This window comes from Aythya marila, assembly GCF_965140915.1.
Source record: "Aythya marila genome assembly, chromosome: 1".
NCBI lineage: Eukaryota > Metazoa > Chordata > Aves > Anseriformes > Anatidae > Aythya > Aythya marila.
Genome location: NC_139042.1, coordinates 110,115,546 through 110,134,432, shown reverse-complemented (window position 1 = coordinate 110,134,432; position 18,887 = coordinate 110,115,546). Strand labels below are relative to the sequence as shown.

Sequence of the window (18,887 nt, the reverse complement as noted above, 5' to 3'; positions counted from 1 at the left end):
GCCATTGAGGCAGAAGCTGGGGTTTATTAAAGACCTGCACAGCTCTGTAAAAAAATATTTATGATCTTCTTGCACTTAATCATTGTAAGTCAAATATTTGAATAGGTAGGGGCAAGCGTTTTGCTAGAATTTGAGGATCCCTTTCATATTTATGCTTGGTTACACTTGCTCCACATGTATTTGGATGCTTGGCTGAGGGCAAGAGGGAGGTGAGGGATGAAAAGGACTTACTTCAGAAGGGGAAGATGGGAGCAAGGAGAGATTAGAGGGGAGAAGAAAGCAAAGGAAGGTTAGAAATGATAACAATTAGGCTAGGGGGGACCAAGAAGAGGCAGAAAAATAAAGCTGGGCCTTTGAAGAGACAGGGGATAGACAGTGAAGCCTCTTATTAAAAATTAAATGGTTGGGTCTGAAGGTAAATGAGGAGCCTGTAAAGAAACAATAAAAAAAAAAAAAAAGTGGAAGACAGGAAGGAGAGAAATACTTAAAAGGGAAATAAGAGGTTTTCAAAGGTGTACGCTGTTGAACATGTCAGCAGAGAAGCTCCATAATCACCTCTAATATGTGACGGGTACCGGGGGCTTTGTAAAAACAAAGCAAGCCCAAACCTTGCAATTCTTTGCTCCTGAGGGCTGTTTGCCATGCTGTGGTCTGTTGGGCTCTGTCCCAGCAGGATGGCTGGGGGCACTTCAGGAAGGAGGCAGTGTGCACAGTTTGCTGGGATGTCCTGTCCTAAAATCTATATGAACGGTGTACTAACAAAAGCACAGAGTCAGCAGTTATGAACTGTAGGGTGGAAAGCAGATGTATGACTCCTTTCCTTCAAGGAGTCACGAGGACCTGACTGACCATAGCTTAAAAGAAGGAAGTAGAAGACTGGTGGAGACCAGGCTTCGGTAGTGTATTTTTGTTCATGCTCCGCATGAGGATGTGTCACATCTAACTGCAGGCAGTGCAGGGCCGTGCTCGGTGTGGTGTTGGGCACATCAGCAGCTCTTAGAGGGAAAGGATGAGTATTTGTTGCAACAGGACAAAGGGTGATGGTTTTTAACTAAAAGAAGGTCAGTTTAGATTGTATATAAGGCAGAAATTCTTCACTCAGAGGGTGGTGAGGCCCTGTCCCAGGCTGCCCAGAGAAGCTGTGGCTGCCCCATCCCTGGAGGTGTTTAAGGCCAGGCTGGATGGGGCTTTGGGCAGCCTGGTCTGGCGGGAGGTGTCCCTGCCCACGGCAGGGGGTTGGAACTGGGTGGGCTTTAAGGGCCCTTCCAACCCAAACCATTCTGTGATTGTCAGCCTCCTAGGAATTTTATCTTCAAAATCTTTTTGTGTTGTTTTGGGATGCTCTCAGCAGTTGGATTTACATTGGTGACCTGAAAGGCATTGGCCTTTCTCTTGCACCGTGTGAGGCAGTGAGTTTTGGATCTGTCCTGTGTATCCTTTCCACAGCCTTAATACCCCCTCCCCCATGTGGGCACCTTTAAACTCCTTAAGTTCTCAAAGTAAACTGCATGGATTGAAGTCTGCAGTAAAACTGTTTTAACATGCAAGTATAAGAGGCTGCATTAGTTTAACTGAAATCACTTTGCATGGATTTTTCTGGCATAAACCAGTCCTTAATAGATCCAGGATGTCTGGGGATGATCGAGTACTCAAATAAACTTGCAATGAATTCTAAGGGGAAATGGCTTTCTGTCTCTTTTATGTTGTGTTTTGTTTTTTTAGTGATGGTTGGAAGAATGAACATTTTTCTTAAACAAGGGTCATTTTTTTGTCTTTTCTGATCATTTCCCAGCTTGTTTATTTTAGGGGAAGTAGGACGCAGTGGTGCTGTGTAATTCATTTTGCTGTAGGATGGTGGCATTTGGAAGCACCAGCCTGGCCAAGCTGTTTGCAACCTCAGGTGTAAGCCCTTTTCCCATATATATATATCCCATATGTCCCATAACTGGCTGCAAATGGAAAGTATTTCGCAAGGAATTTTTCTCCCAGCTGTGTTGTAAGTAGGAAAAAAACAGGATTTGGGAGCTTTGAGAGTCCAATAGAAACTTCTTCCCTCATTGATTTCTCCACTCTTCCTGCTGCGCTGTCGTGGTACCACGAGCTCTTTGGTCACCCTGGAGTCTGCCAGGGCACAGGAGACCTGAATACCTAATGTGCTCAAGCAAGGGTTCTGGAAAAAATACAGAATAATTAAGAAAAAATAAATCTTTCTCATTCTTTTAGTGTAGCAGAAAAAGGAACAGGCAAAAGCTATTTTCTTCTTCCTTTCTGAAGGTCGTGTTTACAGGAATTTAGCCATGATTTGAAATATGATAGCCTTTAAAAATACCCCCACTTTGTAAGTCTGCCTTACAGGGTACAAAACTTCGATAGGCAAGCTGGGAGGACATGTCCTAGCTGTGCCAAAAACAATGCTCTTGGGTCTACCTTTGGTGTAGGGTGTTGTGGTGTTTTTTTTTTATAAGTGGATTAATGCTTTCCCCAGGTTTAGACAGGATAGCGTGCTGAATTTTGGGAAGAGTAAGAGTAGCTGATAGCGGGCTGAGTTTTGGTAAGAGTTATTTCATAAAAGAAAGAAGAAAAATGCAAGTAGAGAGACTAGTGAAGCTTGATTTCCTGTGGTTGGTTTATTTATTTATTTTGCTTCATGATTGAATTCCTAGGTAGCTGATAAAGTTGCTTTTCCTTGATTGGGATATTCCCGTGCTTGTCTTCCAGGTTACTTCTTTGGTATCTGAGGTTTGAACAAACAGTGCATTCATCTCCTCAGAGAAATAGTTGTATGTGGTGGGTATCTCCTGTGCTTCTCCAGCTATTCCATGAAACCTGTGAGATGTTATTCTGAGACTGCTCTCCATCTCTCAGTGTTCGTTTGAGAGCTTTAGCCACTCTCAAAGTAGTTGCCACTTTCTAAAGTTAGGTGAGAGGCAGGCAGGCATGCTCACGCTGTCATTTCATGCTCTGCTTTTCTTCTACCTGGGGCAGAATGGTGATGCTCCCGCAGAGCATGAACTGCAAACATCAAACCTCACCTCCCGGGTCCTAAGCTCTGCTCAGGGACTGCGCTTTAGCTGGCTCCTGTGCCTCCGGGTGGTACTAATTGTGGGATCAGTCAAGCTTCCATTGTGTGGCAGGAGAAAACCTATTAAATGGGTTGTGGGTCCATGCACCTGCCATGAGTTAAATAATTAATCTGCTCTGACCATTTGCCATTGGTGTCCTCTGCTTTCAGCAACGAGATGATCGCTCTCATCGACTAATCAATCATAATTCTCCAGATCGACCTGTGTTGATTTCCAGTTCTACTTGCTTGCAAAAAGGCCACTTGGATCAGGCAGTTGTGAGAAGTTCTTCCCCCCCCAGACAGTACAGAGCAAGGGTGATGCAAGACTGTGTATCTTATCAGGCTCCTAAGATGTTCTTTATTTGCATGCCGTAGCGCATCTGCACAAGAGGTCTTGGGCTTTCAAACTTTACAGGTGCTTGTGAGACAAGCCGTTGTCTCAGAGCTGGAGAGGGTGAACGGGCTCTGAGCAGGCTCAGCTTCAGGCGGAGATCAGGCAGCGTTGGTGGCATTTCTGGATGGAAACATAAGTAGCTGAAGCTTTACAGGAAATCCTTTCCTATTCCGGTCTCCTTGAAGCTTGCATGTCTGTAGGGAGATGTTAACCTGAGGATATCTACCAGCAGGAGAAAGTTATAAAAGGTAGTGATACAAGAAGACGCTGTCCAAGGGCACTGCTGTGGTGAGAAGTCTGCAGTCTCCTGTCTTTTCCCTGTTCCTGTTCAAGAGTCTCTTTGGGCTGATGTGAGCTGGCGATGTTTCCCTTGCTCTGTTCCTTCCCCAGCCCGCTGAGCAGGCAGCAGCCAGCGGAGCATCTGCTGCTCTTCCTGGGCTGGTGTCTCAGCTGGTGAAGCTCCGCAGCCTGCCTCTGCTGAGGGTACGCACGGAAGCAGCCACGCAAGTGAAATGCTCCGTGCTGGTCATTTTGCCATTTACCTACAGGGTAGCAAATAGCAGCTGGGAAGCTGACAGCTTTCAGCGCCTTTTGCACTCTGATGCAGTGGTGAAACAGGCACTGACGGGGAAAAATGGAGCTGTCTGGAGACCTGGGGACAGCAGTGTGTCAGCTGCGTTTGGCTCTCGCTCAGTAGCTTCACCGGCAGAAGGCTGGAAACACTATAAATAAAATCCTGGATTCTGCAGGAGCCAGTGGTATTGATCCTGCTCTGGAGACATCGTGGAAACTTCCTATTTACTAGTTTATTCTTGACTTATTTTCATTGCTGCTTTTTTCGTTTGTTTGTTTGCTGCAGTGCATTACTTTGATACAGTCTGTGCCTTGGGTTTAATAATAGGTGCACCAAAAACTTGTTTTCTTTATTTTGATGCACAGTTTATTTCCTGACTGTTTATTTTAAAACGCCTCCTGGCTCTGTACTGCAAAGGACTTGGGATATCCTAGAAAATCTGGGGTACTGACCTCTAGAAGACCTTACATGTATTTTGCGAGACCCAAACTTTTGCCTTCTGTCCGTAACCATCAGTTGTGTGTCTGTGCTGCTGGCTCTGAGCAAGCCATCTTTCTGTGGGGCTCCTCGCCCCGTGGGGACCTCCTGATGAGCAGCAGGGCTCGGTGATTGGCACGGGGCTGAGAAGCGACCAGAGACTGTAAAGCCAGAGGAAGTGTCTAGCTCTTTCTGCAATGGGTGCTGCATCTCAGCATTTAGCATTTGTTGCGGGAGACCACCTGGTGGCTGCTCTGTGGCTAAGTCTGCTGTCAGTGTGAGTTCATTGGGGTTGCACAAAGCTTTTACTCTTCCCTAGCAGTGAGATTTCCCCCAGACAGTCGTCCACATAAGAGCAGCCCAAGAGCCACGGCAGGATGCAGCTGCAAGGAGGGCTTTGCTGCTGGCTTGTGAAGAAGCTCACTAAGGGCAGAACGCAGGACCTTTGATCTTCGTGAAATGAGGCACCAATAAGCCACAAAAATAGTTAGAATATATAATTTGTACAGCAGGAACTGTTAAGTTTCTGCCTGCCTGGTTTAGGAGCTGCTGCTGGAGACGTGGTGAGCAGAAGGATTTCTTTGTGTGCCTTGCCAGGGCGATGCAGGACTTCATGACAGAGCCTTCGTTGTTCCTGTCAACTGATTCTTGCTCGCAGCTTTCCCACCGCCTGTCGTCTTCATCGCCTTCAAGCACAGCACAGGTTGTAGGGAAAAGTGGTGTCCCCTTCTGTAGCTGTGAGGGGCGCTGCTCTAATCTTGTAGTCAGTGCTCTTCTACAGGGTGAGCAGCTTGGTGGTGGCCAGCTGTCTTCGTGGTGATAACCAGAGGGGTCAACAGAAATCTGGGAGGAGGGAAGGGCACTGGGTGCTTTGAAATGCCCAGATCAATGAATATAAAAACAAAAATATTTTTAAAAAATTTCAATATAAAGATGGCAAGCACACTCGTACATAAAGTCAGCTGGCTGTGTGTGCCAGAGTAGCTTTTCCAGAGTAGCTGATTGCTATGCTGGAGCAGGAGAACGCTTTACATGGTCTGAAAATGCACTTCCAAGCACAGCACTTCGGGTCCTGTCTTCCTGTCCTTATCCCCTGTTCCCCAGACCACCGCTGCCTGAACTAGAAGAAGCTGGGAGCATGGGGAGCTTAAAGAGGAGAGCTTGCTATCGCCACGTGTGTAAGAGGCAAAATTACAGAAGTACAGTAGAAAGAACGTCTTTGGGAAAAGGGATTTGCAGTAGTGGACATTACCTGGATTTATCAGTGCAGCCTTTATCTGGTGGCAGAAGTCTGACGGTGTTTGGCTGAATTTGCACTGCTCGTCTCAGCTCTGTTTCCTGCAGTCTTCAGTGCAGGAAGAGAGCAGGTGCTCCTCGTGGTTGGAGGGCTTGGACTCCATCCTGCAAGAGCCAGACCATGCCTTTCATTCATCACGGGGGTGCTAGCTTCACAATAACACTTCGGGGCTGCCAAAACCTCGATGGAAGACGGTGGCTTGGAAATATCCAGCAGAAGCAACGTCCTTCATTCCAGCTGCCAGAAATCCCCCAGCTCAGGCTGCCCTGTGGCTCGGTAGATGGCCTGCTGTCTGCTGGAGATGTATGGCTGGGCGAGGCGTTGCAAACAATCCCCGTACTTGGAACAGGACCGTTAGACGAGATTCCTACCGTTAGTTTGTACAGGGGATTTTTTTGTTCTGAGATTTCCAAACTTTCTCTGTTCTATTTATGTGCCACCCTGTGTCTCTCAGCAATCTGCTTGGAGACAGGCATGAAGAGACGAGATTCTCATTTCTCCTTCCCCGTCCGTGCAGCAGAAAGCCAGCGTCTTTACTTTATCTTCCCACGGGAACTTAAGACCCAGACCGGGGCTGAACGGAAATTAGGGCTGTAAAATAGAATAAAACCTAATTCCGTCCTTCCTTCAGTGCTTTGTTTGCGGGGACTGAAATGCTCTGCTTGTGTGCTCAGTAGGAAGGCTGTTTTAGAGGGGATGGGGCAGGAGATCCAGGGCCAGCGTTTTGGAAGCAAGCACTGCTTGCCCACCCGTGTTACTGACTTTTGTGCGTGATGCGAAATGCTCTCCTCCACTGATCAGTGCCTCTCTGATGGTTAATGTGTTGGATTATAGGAGTCATGCTGGTCTGCACTAGATACGAGGCACAGGGATCCATATTCTCAGTTTGGAGCCTCGAGAGTCCTTAATTTAAAAAATGCTCTCAGGATTCCTCTCCCAAGTGCATCTTGGCCTGGGTTATCTTCCACCAAAGATATTTTTCCGTGGGAAATTCTGATCCTGTGCTTTGCGACACGTGGGACAGGCCGGGTCCCAGGAGGCAGGCGGGAGAAAGGAACCTGGTAGGACTCAGACCCTTCGTGATTGCCTAAATGAAGGAACCGCAGCTCTTAACAAGCTCCCCTTGACCTTCGGTGTGATCTCTGCCGGGCTCCTGAAAGGCAGGCGCTAATCTCTGCAAGCAGCTCCGCGCTCTTATCTCCGGTCTGCTCTTTTTCTTCTGCACGCAGTCGGGGGAGAGAGAGAGAGGAGAATCCTCCTCGAAAATTGATTGTGGGGAGGGACAGCCCACCTGCCTGAAACACCACAAACGTGGTTACAGTCCCCGGGGAATATGGCCTGAGACGGGCCGTGATTGTTCTGAGATGGCACCGCGCAGCTCCCTCCCTGCGCAGCTGTTTGTGTTGCCTGCCTGCCCACCCCGAGTACGCTGGGCTGAACGAAATAAGGCTTTAAACTAAAATTGCCGAAAAGAGGATTTTCTAAGCTTTCCACTTCTATCATTTCTTACCTGCGGCTTCGGAGGTGTAAAACATTAAGACAGCATTGCCTGCACAGCTCCAGAGGAGCCCAGGCTGTGTCGGCTCCTCGTGCTGGGTATTTTTTTGTTCTCCCCGGCTGTTCTGTGGGTCGAGGAGGCTGGGGCTTAGCAGGTTACCCTGTGCCAGCTGAGCCACAGAAAATTCCCACGTCCCTGCTCTTAGCTCTCAAGTGTTGTTAAGTAAAACACATCAGCTTAACCCAGGGTGAAAGAGGTATGTGCCGATGTGCTCTGCCCTTGTATTTGTGGTGGCTTAGGCTTGCATTAAGCTGCAGGAGCTAACCGGTGGCTCTCGGGCTTGGGATCAGAGGGAGTGCTAAACCCTCAAAAAGGTGAGTTTCTGAAGGAGGGAGGGAGAGAGAGGGATTTGGGAGCTGATTCACCTTGACTCACTGACGGAGCCAGTTACCTCTGCTGGCTGTCGCCCAGCTGCCTGCAGGGCTGGGTCTCGAAGGGGGACAGGGGGCACAGGCAAAGCCATGGAGCAAGACTGCAAAAATAAATAAATAAATAGAAGTGTGCATGTGTGAGGGATTAGAGGTTTCCCTCACTGCTGTGGCTGGGAGGTGAAGGCAGGCCTTGTGCTCTCTGTACCCCTCGACGTGCCCAGCTCTTGGGATCCTTGGTTGTGTGTATTTTGTGATTATTTTTTTAATTTCTTTTAATGAGGCCACTTGAGCTTCTCCACTTAAATTAGCCGTCCTAATAACCAGATGCTCCTCGGAGTGTTTTGGGACTGGCTGGGTGCAGAGAGGCGAAGGGGCTCGTTGACAGGCGCCTCCCCTGCTCCCCACCTCAGCTGCAGCAGGAGCAGAGGGGCTGCGCGGCGCAGGGGGCGCGCGGACGGGGTCACTCGGGCATGAAGCACGTCCTGGAGCAGGACCAGGGTGTGCAATGGGACCCTGCTCCCACGGCACAGGAGGAGGGCGAGGGATGGATAGCGTTGACGAGGGCCGCGTGGGGCAGGCGGGTGTGACTAACGGGGCCGGCAGCAACAGAGGAGAAGTTCAGGCCCCGAGAGGGGAAGCTGACCTAATTTCGAGTTTACATGTCCTCTATCTGATTCTCTCTCCCCCGTTTTTCTACTTCTTGTTGTTTCTTTTGTGTTCTTTTTTTTTTTTTTTTCTCTACCCTTTCCCACTGGCTGCCTGAACTCGTCCAGTTGCTTTGAGAGATGCGTTTCTTTCGGGGTAATCACTCCAGCCAGTCATTAATGTACAAACAAGGCTACTATTGTAATCTGAGGATTTATTGCTGCTGCTGTGAAACAACTGCCGTGCCATTTTACTTAACTCTTTGGTTCCCCCGCTGCCTGCTGGCAGCAGCTGGGTCAGTACTTCGCAGCCGCCTTCCCTTTAAAGCCGTCTTTGACAACCCCGTGTCCCAGACAAGACGGTGCAGGTTGGGCTCTACCCAAGGAAAGTAATCCCCTACCCAACCAGATTATTAACGCTTGTCGTGCGTTTTCCCCGTGGTACCAGAAACACGTGGTTACGTGCAGGTCGGTGAGGAAGAGAAATTTGGAGAGCGTTTCCCTCCCTGTGCTGCCGGATCCGGAGCTGTTACTGGGAAGGCTTGCTGCTTTCTCTGAGCTGACCTTTTGGGTGGGCTGTTGTAGGAGCTCAATTCTCCGAATTGTGGGAGAATTCGCTCTCCGGCGTGGTGCAGGAGTTGAGGTACACCCCAGGCCCCTGCTGGTTTCTCTTTGGGATTTAAAGCTAAGGCAGGTCGGGGACATTACCAGCAGCATGATGTACTCAGTTTCACCCCCTTGTGGAGGTGACATTCCCTTAGTGTTGCCGTTTGGTGCCCGCCAGTGCTCTCCTCCAAAGTGGTGGCGTTGGCACCGCGCTTCGTCTTGAGCAGCTTGCTTCTGTCTTGCGAGCACAACCAGAGGCGTCGGGGAAGGAGGCTGGTGGCACGGAGCTGGGATCCCCGCGGGGCAGCAAGATGTCACGGGGCAGATGGAAACATAACTCTTGCACTAATTCCTTGTAAAATCCAGAGCAGCATTTCTCAGCCAAAAGCAGCTCCCTAGGAGTGGGGAGCGTGTGCATTTTTTCTTCCTAAAGAGTTCACACTTGACACTTGGCAAGCGTAGCTCTGTCCAGACGGTAGGAAGCGGGCAGTTGGGGACACAAGGTAGCACCATGCAGTGCCCCTAAAGCGTGTTGGAGGGTAAAAGCAATAATGAAACCCAAGGGAAGAAGGAACTGGCGGGTTTTTGCCTGGCCCTCGAGACAGCTGTGTGTAGCTGTGCTGCCTACCCCACGGAAGTTATTTTTCTCCTGAAGAGCCTGCAGGGTAAGGCTGCTGTGGTGGTGATTTTTACGAGCTTGGGCCTCTGGCTTGCAGCCTGTTGCTCCTCGTGCATCACCTAACAAGGAAATGGTATCCCAGGCAGGTCTGCTGCTTGCCTGGGAGTACACAAAACGTTGGTAGCTCTCTGATTTGTGTCCAGCTTGTAACGGCTTTGCAGCCCTGCTCCTTGGGGGTGATTGGTGTTTTGGATACCTAAGAACAAACCAGAGCCAGCCCAGGGAACGAGGACGCCTCGGGTCGTCTATGTCCTTGTGAGGCGGAGTTCATCTGGAAATGGGGCTGGTCCTGGGGGCTTGGAGGAGAGCATGTTGGAGAGCTTGAGTTGTGTACTGAGTCTGGGCCAGGGAGCTCCAGTCCCTGCTCCAGGTGAATGTCAGCCGGTTCCTTATCCTACAGTTGACACCTTGGTTCCCAATCTGTAAATACTTCTGCGTAGCTCACCGGGTGCTCCTCGCTTGCACATTACTGAGGTGTCTGTATCTGAGGTGGGTTTGGCTGGAGCTGTGTGCACTAGGGGAGAGGGGAGCACCTCCTGCTCCTTCCTCCTCCTCCTCCTCCTCGTGGCAGCAGGACACTTGGACTGTCCCTGGCTGGGCCCCTGACACCCTCTAGTGGCAATATCGACGTTTAATGTTTCAGAAGCTCTTAAAACTTGGGGGCTGCGAGCACCCCCTCTGCAGCAGCTGGCGGCTCAGGGGCTAGCAGGAGATGCTGCCTTTCTCTGCCAGCTGGGAGCAAGGGGGATGCCAGGCTGGGTTTGGGGGGAAGCGTGATACAGGCTCCTGGGTGGCATGCTGGAGGGAGGGGAAAGAGGAGCAGGAGCTGGGTGAGACAGAGGGCAAGGGTGGGAGCCGGTCCTCCTGGCTGTGAAGGCAGTCTGCCGAGAGCATCCCCACGCCAGGCTGGTTCAAGCTCACAGCCTCAAGGCAGCGTGAACCCCAAAGGCCATACTGATTCATCTAGTGGGGAGGATATGGTTGGAATTATTTATTTATTTATTTATTTTAAACCAAAAGAGCACAAGGAGTGCAACGCAGTGTGTTGGGCATTATCATAGTCAAATTACAGCCTCCAGCACGCCACCGCCTCCGGATTTTTCTCCAGGAATGCATTTTGCAATAGCTGCAGTGTAGGAGATGCTAACCCTCCCTCCAGGTTATGACCTGGAAACATGAAGTCCAACTGGCAAAGCGGTGCCTGTGTCAGCCTGTAAGCAGCTCGGGGAATGGGGTGGCAAGCGAGACACGGCCGTGGTCCTCCCCTCTTCCCTTCCCACCGTGGGAGCTGCGCTTCCCCGGGCAGCCGCTGCCGCGGGCTGTGCATGGGGCCCGTGCTGGGACAGGCTTCCTCTTGCCATCCCGGGGAGCGGGCGGCTCCGTGCCTTGCAGGGCTCTCAGACTGGCTGCGTGAAGGAGGATGGGCAGGCTTTCTTCCCAGAGCACTGCTTTCACCCTAGATACTGGCACAGGGAGGCTGGTGTGTGTAGCAGGGAGCTCTGCCTTTGAAGCAGCTCAGTGGGAAAGTAGCTCCAGCAAGATGGTGACTGGGTTTAATTTACCTACCCGATGTAAAAATAAAGTTACGAGAGCCCGTGACTGGAGGGCAAAGAGCAAGGAGCTGCACCGCTCTGGAAATCATATGGAACGGTTTGAAATGAGAAATGTAAATCTCCTCGTGCAGGCGTGGTGAGCTGGGGAGTTTGGCCGTGATCACCGCTGTGCTTGGAGTTGGAGGGAAGAGGGGAGAGAAGCAAGGCAGCTCCTGACTGGTGTGGGACGGCGTGGCCAGAGGCTATTGCTGCCCGTGGGCAGGGGATGGGGAGCCTGGGCGAGGAGGATGAGGGGATGGGAGGCAGGAGGAGATGTGGCTGCAGGGATGAGGTCAATTGGCCGTAAATGAGTCTTACCAGGTATTTTCCCTCTTGGGACAGTGAATTCCCTGAGAAGCACACGCTTGGTCAAAGCAAATGCTCTGGGCTGAGCTGGACGAGAAAAAATTCCCTTTCATTTACTCCATCCTGTGGCTTTTTTCTTCCTTCTCTCCTGCTTTGAATTTCCTGCCATAAATAATGCCAGCGGTTGTCCTCAGGGCAACTGATTGCTCTCCGTAGCAGCGCCTGAATGAAACAGATGCAGCTTTTGGCAACGTAACCAATTTTGTCAGATCCTCCAGTGTTGTCAATGAAACTGAGCTGAGATGTGTTAATTATATTCCGCTGGTGCATGGTGAAACCGTGGGCATTAACAGGTTCACTGGCGCTGCCTTGTCTGCAGACTTGGGAAGGAGGCTTGCCGTATCCTCTCCATATGATGTTTCTTGAGACAGCAAAATTCATAAATAGCTCTTTTTAAGAAAGCCTGCCTTCTAGTAGCGGGACCTCCTGCTAAAATTAAGCAAATTTGCGGTGCTGCAGGGTTTTTTTTTTCATCCTAATTTTAGTGGCTGTTCGCTGTAAATCCAGCTGTGTGATCTTTTCTGCTGTCGCTCATGGACTGCAGGTATTTGGGGATGGTTGTCTTTTTATTTGGGGCTAGGTGTGAGCTGGCAGGCCTTTGCTAATCCTAGTGATTAATTGCAACCATAACACCCTCTCCTGGGTTCCTAACCCTAACGCTGTGCTTCTCCGTCCCCCTGCGCTGCAGTGATCCCCGACTCGCTGCGAGTGACCGCGGTCCCGCAGACGCTGCACAAGGTGGAGCGCGACTCCCTGGAGCTGAAGTGTGAGGTGGCCAAGAGCACAGCCCAGCACAGCCACGTCTCCATCGCCTGGTACCGGCAGCGAGGCGGCGAGGCGCCCGTGGAGGTCATCTCCCTCAGCCGCGATTTCGTCCTGCGGGCCGGGGGCAGCTACGCCCAGCGGCAGGCCACGGGGGACGTCCGCTTGGACAAGGTGGGCGAGACCACCTCGAAGCTCACCATCTACAACCTCCACCCGTCAGATCAAGGCGAGTTCTACTGCGAGGCGGCTGAGTGGATCCAGGACCCGGACAAGTCGTGGTATGCCATGACCCGCAAGCGCTCTCAGGGCACCATTGTCAACGTGCAAGCCACTGGTCAGTGTCTCCTCTCTCTTTCCTTGCTTGTCTGGGTGGTGGGAGGAAGCAGAGGTGGAAAACGGGGCTGTGCGTTGTTAGGTGACTCAGGTGCTGACCCAAGCAGGGAGCAATGCACACCACAGCTTTTACCATCTAAATAAGAGGGTCTGCAAGGCCAGCTGCAGAGCTGCCCCAGGTCCCGTCACACCTAACGCTGGAGCAAGGCCTCCAGAGCCGTGCCTGGTCAGGGACTTGACTGTTTCACACTGTGGTTCTCTCTTGACTCCACAGTGGGGTTTGTGGTCTCCACAGATAAGCCCAGTTGCCTCTTGGGGTGCACCCATGGAAAGCAGCTGTTCCTGGGAGGGTTGCTGAGGTCTCTCGCTGCTGGGTACCCCAGTGAGGTCCCCTTCACGTGGCACTGCTGAGACCCGGAGCAGTGGTATCTTCTACCGCACCCCAGCAAGGGGGCTTGGCGGCAGCCCCTGCTGTCTGACATAGCCAGTGTCTGGGCTGCAGCGGGAGCTAAGGCTTACATACACCTTATGCACTTGGTGCTAGCACAGGCAATGAGGATGTGGGGAAGTGAGGAAATAAGAGTGACACATCAGAAATTTAAACTAAAACTTTGAGCAAACACTTCTGTATTGCCTGAGGCCCATTTGCAAGTCAAAATCCTTCTCGCAGCCAGCAGCACAGGTTCCTGCTAAGGATCTAAAATCCAATAAAAGCTCTTTTGTCCTCTCTGATATCCCTAAAAGCCCTGCCTTTCAGCCCCAGCAATCTGGGGCAAGCAGGACTGGGCTCCAGCTCACATCCCATGGTGCTGCTGGATCCCGGTGTCACAGCAGAGCTGTTCCCAGGAGGAAAGGCTGGGGAAAAGGCAATTTGGGTGGGGAGGTCTTATACCTTTTGCCTCTTACAGCCAAACCAAGCCTCTCACCCCTCCACCTGGAGGTGCACGTGTCCAAGAGGTAGTGACCACATAGGGTCTGGCAGGTTGCAGCCACCTTGTGTGAGGTGTGCTGCTCTCCAGGTGGGCTTTGCCGTGCTGACGTGAGCTGGTCTGTCTGTCCCCAGATAAGGAGTTCAGTGTCCGGCTGGAGACGGAGAAGCGGACGTACATCGTGGGCGAGCCAGTGGAGTTTCGGTGCATCCTGGAGGCCCAGAATGTCCCTGACCGCTACTTCTCCATCTCCTGGGCCTTCAACAGCTCCCTCATCGCCAGCCTGGGGCCCAACGCCGTGCCGGTGCTCAACAACGAGTTCGCCCAGCGCGAGGCCCTGGGCCAGCTCAAGGTAGCCAAAGAGAGCGACAACGTTTTTGTGCTGAAGATCTACCGCCTCCGCCTCGAGGACAGTGGCAAGTACAACTGCCGGGTGACCGAGCGGGAGAAGACTGTGACGGGGGACTTCATTGACAAGGAGAGCAAGCGGCCCAAGAACATCCCCATCACCGTCCTGCCGCTCAGTAAGTAGAGACCTGCCCGCTCCATCCTGGGACGCTGCTCTGCTGGGCAGCTAGCTGGTGAGGCTGTGGTGTGTCCAGCCCAAATCAGACTTCAGAAGGGGAATGGGGAGGATAAGGGTTTGTGTGCTGTGGAGGCTTGAAATCCCAACTGCAAGTCTTTTTTAGGGGAGGGGGACAATAGAGCAAGGGGATTGTGCTGCTCAGGTTTGTGAGTGGGGAAATGTGTCCCCACCTTGGTGATCACTCCAACCTGGCAGTTGTGGTCCTGAGGTGAAGGTCCGTGTGACAGCCTCTGGCTTGCTCCTCACACCTCTATGCTCTGCACGAAGCTGGGTGCCCTGAAGTATTCAGCAGGCATAATGGGGAGAGTGGCTTGTCCCTGCTTTATCCTAAGAGCTGCTGGGTTCCTGCAGATTGTGCCTGTTGTTCAGCTGTCATACAAGGCGCTGGGGTTGCGCCTTGCACTAGGAGAAACCAAGGTTCACTTGCTCCTCAAGCCCCAGTTTGCTCTTCAGCATGGAGCCCTGTTGTGGTCACTGTGTGTCTGCCAACCCTGGTGAAAACAGCCCTGCCAGAGGCCCGCCTGAGTGCCTTTTGTGTTTATCAGACAAATGTGATAAAGACGTGAAAGGCAGGGTGAGAGAAGAGGGTCAGCTGATTTATTTCTCCTCCGTTTTGCTCTCTCAAACTCAGGTAGCCGCAGCATGAAGAACCAGGCAAGTGTTGCCCAGGTTACACTAGCTGCAGGGTTTGACCAAGCAGATGGGAAGCTGACAGAGGATTTTGTGCAGCGTTTGTCTCCTGTCTCTTAGGCTTGTAGGGAAATGCAGCCCTTTCCTCAAGCTTTTTTTTTCCTCCTCATTTCTCCAAAAGAAATTCTAATTCTTTTCTCTTCTACCAATATTTGGTCTCATTTGTTTGGCATTGAAAATCAGTTAGAAATCTTGCACTGGACAGTTGTTAAAATGCAATGCTTTTAGGCAAAGCCACCTTTCAGGCAGATTTCATTCCTGAGGTTTCGTAAATCACCAGCTCTAGGAACAAACGTGATTTTTCAAGGGTGCTAAGTGTCCATAACTCCGACGGAAGACAGCAGGAGTAACCAGCACTCAGTATCTCTGAAAAACAAGCCGTAGCATCTCTGGGAAGCTCAGGATAACATTTTTTTTGATGTTGCCAAACACTGATAGCTACCTCTAGTGTTGAGAGTGATGGGAGTTTGCGAAAGCTTCTCCCGAAAGGTGTTGCAGAAATGGACGTGGCAAGATGGTAATCAGATTGACACGAATTGAAAAGCCCAGGGAGCTGGAAGCTTTTTTTTTGGCAGAGCCAGTTGCATGTGGTGCATGTTGTAGCAGCACAAATTCCCTCAAGCTTTGCTGAGACCCCAGCCTGGACCTGCGAACAGAAGACGCGGCAATGCCTCCTGAGCCCTAGGCAGAGATTTTTCCCAGCTTTGGCCGACACCTGCTTTGAGTGTGCAAGGCACCAGGAGCAGCTCGCTGCCCACAGACTGTTTTTGGATGTGGTCACGCATGAACTTAAGACGTGCCTGGACCCAAATGCGTGGGCAGTTTCCTGCACCTGGTAAAACACCTCTCTGGCCAGCAGCGTCCTTGCAGACTGAGAAGTGCCGAGTGTGTATCATCTCCCCTGTGTGTGTGCGTTTCTCTCCTTAGAGACCAGCATCTCCTTGGAGATTATCAACAACGCCAGCAGTGTCTTGGAGGGGGAGAGCCTGCGCTTTGGCTGCAACGTGCGCTCAGGCGTGGGGCCCCAAAGCCGCCTCTCTGTCGCCTGGCAGCTGGTGGACAAGCAGAACCGGCGCAGCGAAATCGTGCGTCTGGATCGGGACGGCACCCTGCAGCCCGGCCCATCGTATGCTGAGCGCAGCAGCTACGGGGGCATCCAGATGGAGCAGGTCCGGCCCGGCTCCTTCACCCTGGAGATCTTCAACAGCATCAGGGCGGACGAGGGCCACTACGAGTGCCGGGTGGCCGAGTGGACGCGGACACTGGATGGGGAGTGGCAGATGGTTGGGGAGCGGCACGCTGGTACCCCAGTGTCCATCACTCCTCTGGGTGAGTACTCAAGGTGTGGGGGCTGTGGGGCCATGCGCCCTGCAAGCCTGGCTCAATCCAGGAGGTCACCTGCAAATACCTGGGGCTGCTCTCAGCACTCTGTGCTTGCCAGTGAAACAGAGGCACCAGCAGCCCACCTGCAGCTCCTGTGAAGGTTGGTGCAAAACGTCTGTGTGCCCAGTTGCATTTGAGGGCAAAACCTGAGGGGTGGCTGTGGCAGGAGCAAAGCAGGGGATGGCTGATGGGAGCCGAGGAGAGAGACTGCCAACGCTGAAAGGGGGCACCATGTCCCAACGGCCTGGGCTATGGGAAGTGACATGGTGGTGCTCCATCAATGCCCAGTGGGCGTCAAATCCTCCTTGAATGCTCTGGGCAAACCTTGTCTCAGCTCACCAGACTGGGAGAGCAAAACATAGGGCATCTATTGGCCCAGCCACCAGAAATCATGAGCATCCCCAACAGCATCAGAAGTCCTTGGGAGCTGTGGATCAGGACCGGTCCTCACTGCCTCTGCTGAGAGGCCCTGAGCAGCTGACCCGGGACTGAGCCAAACTAGAGGCTGTGATCGTTGTGGCTGGTACTCTGCTCTGCCAAATAGCTCCTCTGGTTCAAACACAGCAAAATGACATCAATTTAGGAGAGGGCATGTAGGGCATTAGAGATTTTGCATAGATTGTGAATTACTTGGGTCTCACTCAGGCCTTGCTATATTAAGCCCTGGACAGGTTCCCAAAGTTTTCTGCAGGAGACCGAAGAACTGATGAATATCCCTGCAAGGTCCCTGATTTGCAGAATGCTAGAGCTATAAACAATTAGTGCGAGCTATTCAAAAGTCAAGATAGATTTTTTTTTCAATTATCCACAGTATTAATCTTAAGATTTGGCAAGATGTGTGAGACCAGACTTTAAAGTCATATCATATTCTGATTAAAATCTTGCTTTTTTTTCCCCTTTCCTCCCCTTCACTTTTGACCTTCTTTCAGAGGCTGCTCTGTCTAGAGCTAGAAACCATTGCTCTATCGGTTTCAAGAGCAGGTAGGGACTTTAGTTTGTAAAGAACTCAAGGCAGATTCTCAGCTGGTTTCAGCAGCGTCTTTGTCTTGAGGTCAGGGGCATTTGGCCTCTTGTAAGTCCATGTGTTGGCCATTCTCTTTACTTTGCAACTCGTTGAGGTTTGTTGGGATGAAGCAGGGAGTACAGTGGTAGATGAAGTGATGAGATTTTAAAATGCGTCACTTTCACTCTTGCTAAAATTTAAGATACTGGAAATTGATCAGCAGTTCCAGAAGATGGAATTTGAAGGTAGTTGTCCCTCCACCTCTGTCCCTTGTCCCAGAGAAATTTGACTGTCACGTTCTGTCAAGTCATTCCAAAGTCCTCTTTCTATAACTAACAAAGCTGTAGTAGCTCAGTAACATTTAGTGATGAAAATACCTCATATTGTTTTCTTGCTGCTGAATCTGATATTTTTTGTTGAGAGTAATGCTTTTGAAGTGTCTCAAGAAACTATAATGGAAGGTGCTAAGAAAGAGCAAGAGAGGTTTATTGCTACAGAAAGTGCTAGTAAAAAAATGCAGTAAATTTAGTGACACTCACATTTCAAGTTAAGGTCTAATCGTTTGCCAGTCTGGCAGGGTAAAAAACTCTTTAGCTGAACCAGCACAGATAATGTTCAAACCCATAAATCTATCGACACTGTGGTTGTGAAGCAACAGCCACAAGAGAGATGTGCTGTCAGATGAGACCAGATGTCCCTGAACTTCTGAGGATCTCAAGAGCCCAGCAGGGATTTTAGTCCCTGGCAGATGGGAAGGAAAGGGCAGGCACTCTGAAATCTGTGGGTAGAGGAGGGCAGGCTGGGTGAGGAGGTTCTGCTGTATTGTTGGGGGGGGGGAGGGTCTTGCCCAAAATGTGCCTGCTTACATGTGTGGATGCTGTCCTTTTGTATAAATTCCCTGGTAAAATTATGGAGAAGATTATTCTGGGAATTACTGAAAAACACCTGAAAGACAATGCAGTCACTGGTCACAGCCAGCTTGGGTTCATTAAGGGAAAGTCCTGTTTAATGAACTTAATTTCCTTTTATGACAAGATTACCCACCTAGCTGACTGAGGGAAGCCCACTGATGTAATCTTTTTGGATTTCAGCAAAGCTTTCCATGCTGTTTCTCACAGCGTCCTTCTGGACAAAATATCCAGCATACAGCTAGACAAATACATAATGTAGTAAGTGAACAATTGGCTAATGAGTTGGGCTCAAAGGTTTATACTAGATGGGGTTACATCAGGCTGGTGGCCAGTCACTGGTGGGGTTCCCCAGAGCTTCATTTGAGGGCCAGTTCTCTTCAATGTTTTCATAAATGACTTGGATGTAGGACTTGAAGGTGTACTAAATAAGTTTGTGGACAATGCTAAACTGGGAGAAGCTGCTGACTCCCTTGAGGGTAGAGAGGCCTTGCAGAGAGATCTTTACACATCAGAGGGCTGGGCAACCACCAAGTGCATGAAGTTTAACAAGAGCATGTGCCAGAACCTGCACTTGGGTAGGGGCAGCCCTGAATATACATACAGACGTGGGGACAAGAGGCTGGAGAGAAGCCCTGTGGAGAGGGATCTGGTTGTTCTTGTTGAAT

General features: G+C 50.9%; 1 protein-coding gene across 2 annotated transcripts in view; it reads left to right on the top strand.

The window, feature by feature from the left end:
- The window catches only part of IGSF3 (immunoglobulin superfamily member 3), an 82,110-nt gene that overhangs the window by 39,416 nt on the left and 23,807 nt on the right, over positions 1–18,887 (top strand). Inside the window, exons 3-5 of one of the 2 annotated variants that reach the window (XM_082775228.1) lie at positions 12,311–12,721; positions 13,784–14,173; positions 15,853–16,254. In XM_082775228.1, the coding sequence (XP_082631354.1) occupies positions 12,311–12,721; positions 13,784–14,173; positions 15,853–16,254 (1,203 nt within the window). The remainder of the gene's footprint in view (positions 1–12,310; positions 12,722–13,783; positions 14,174–15,852; positions 16,255–18,887) is intronic. The other variant, XM_082775229.1, reaches the window with a different exon arrangement.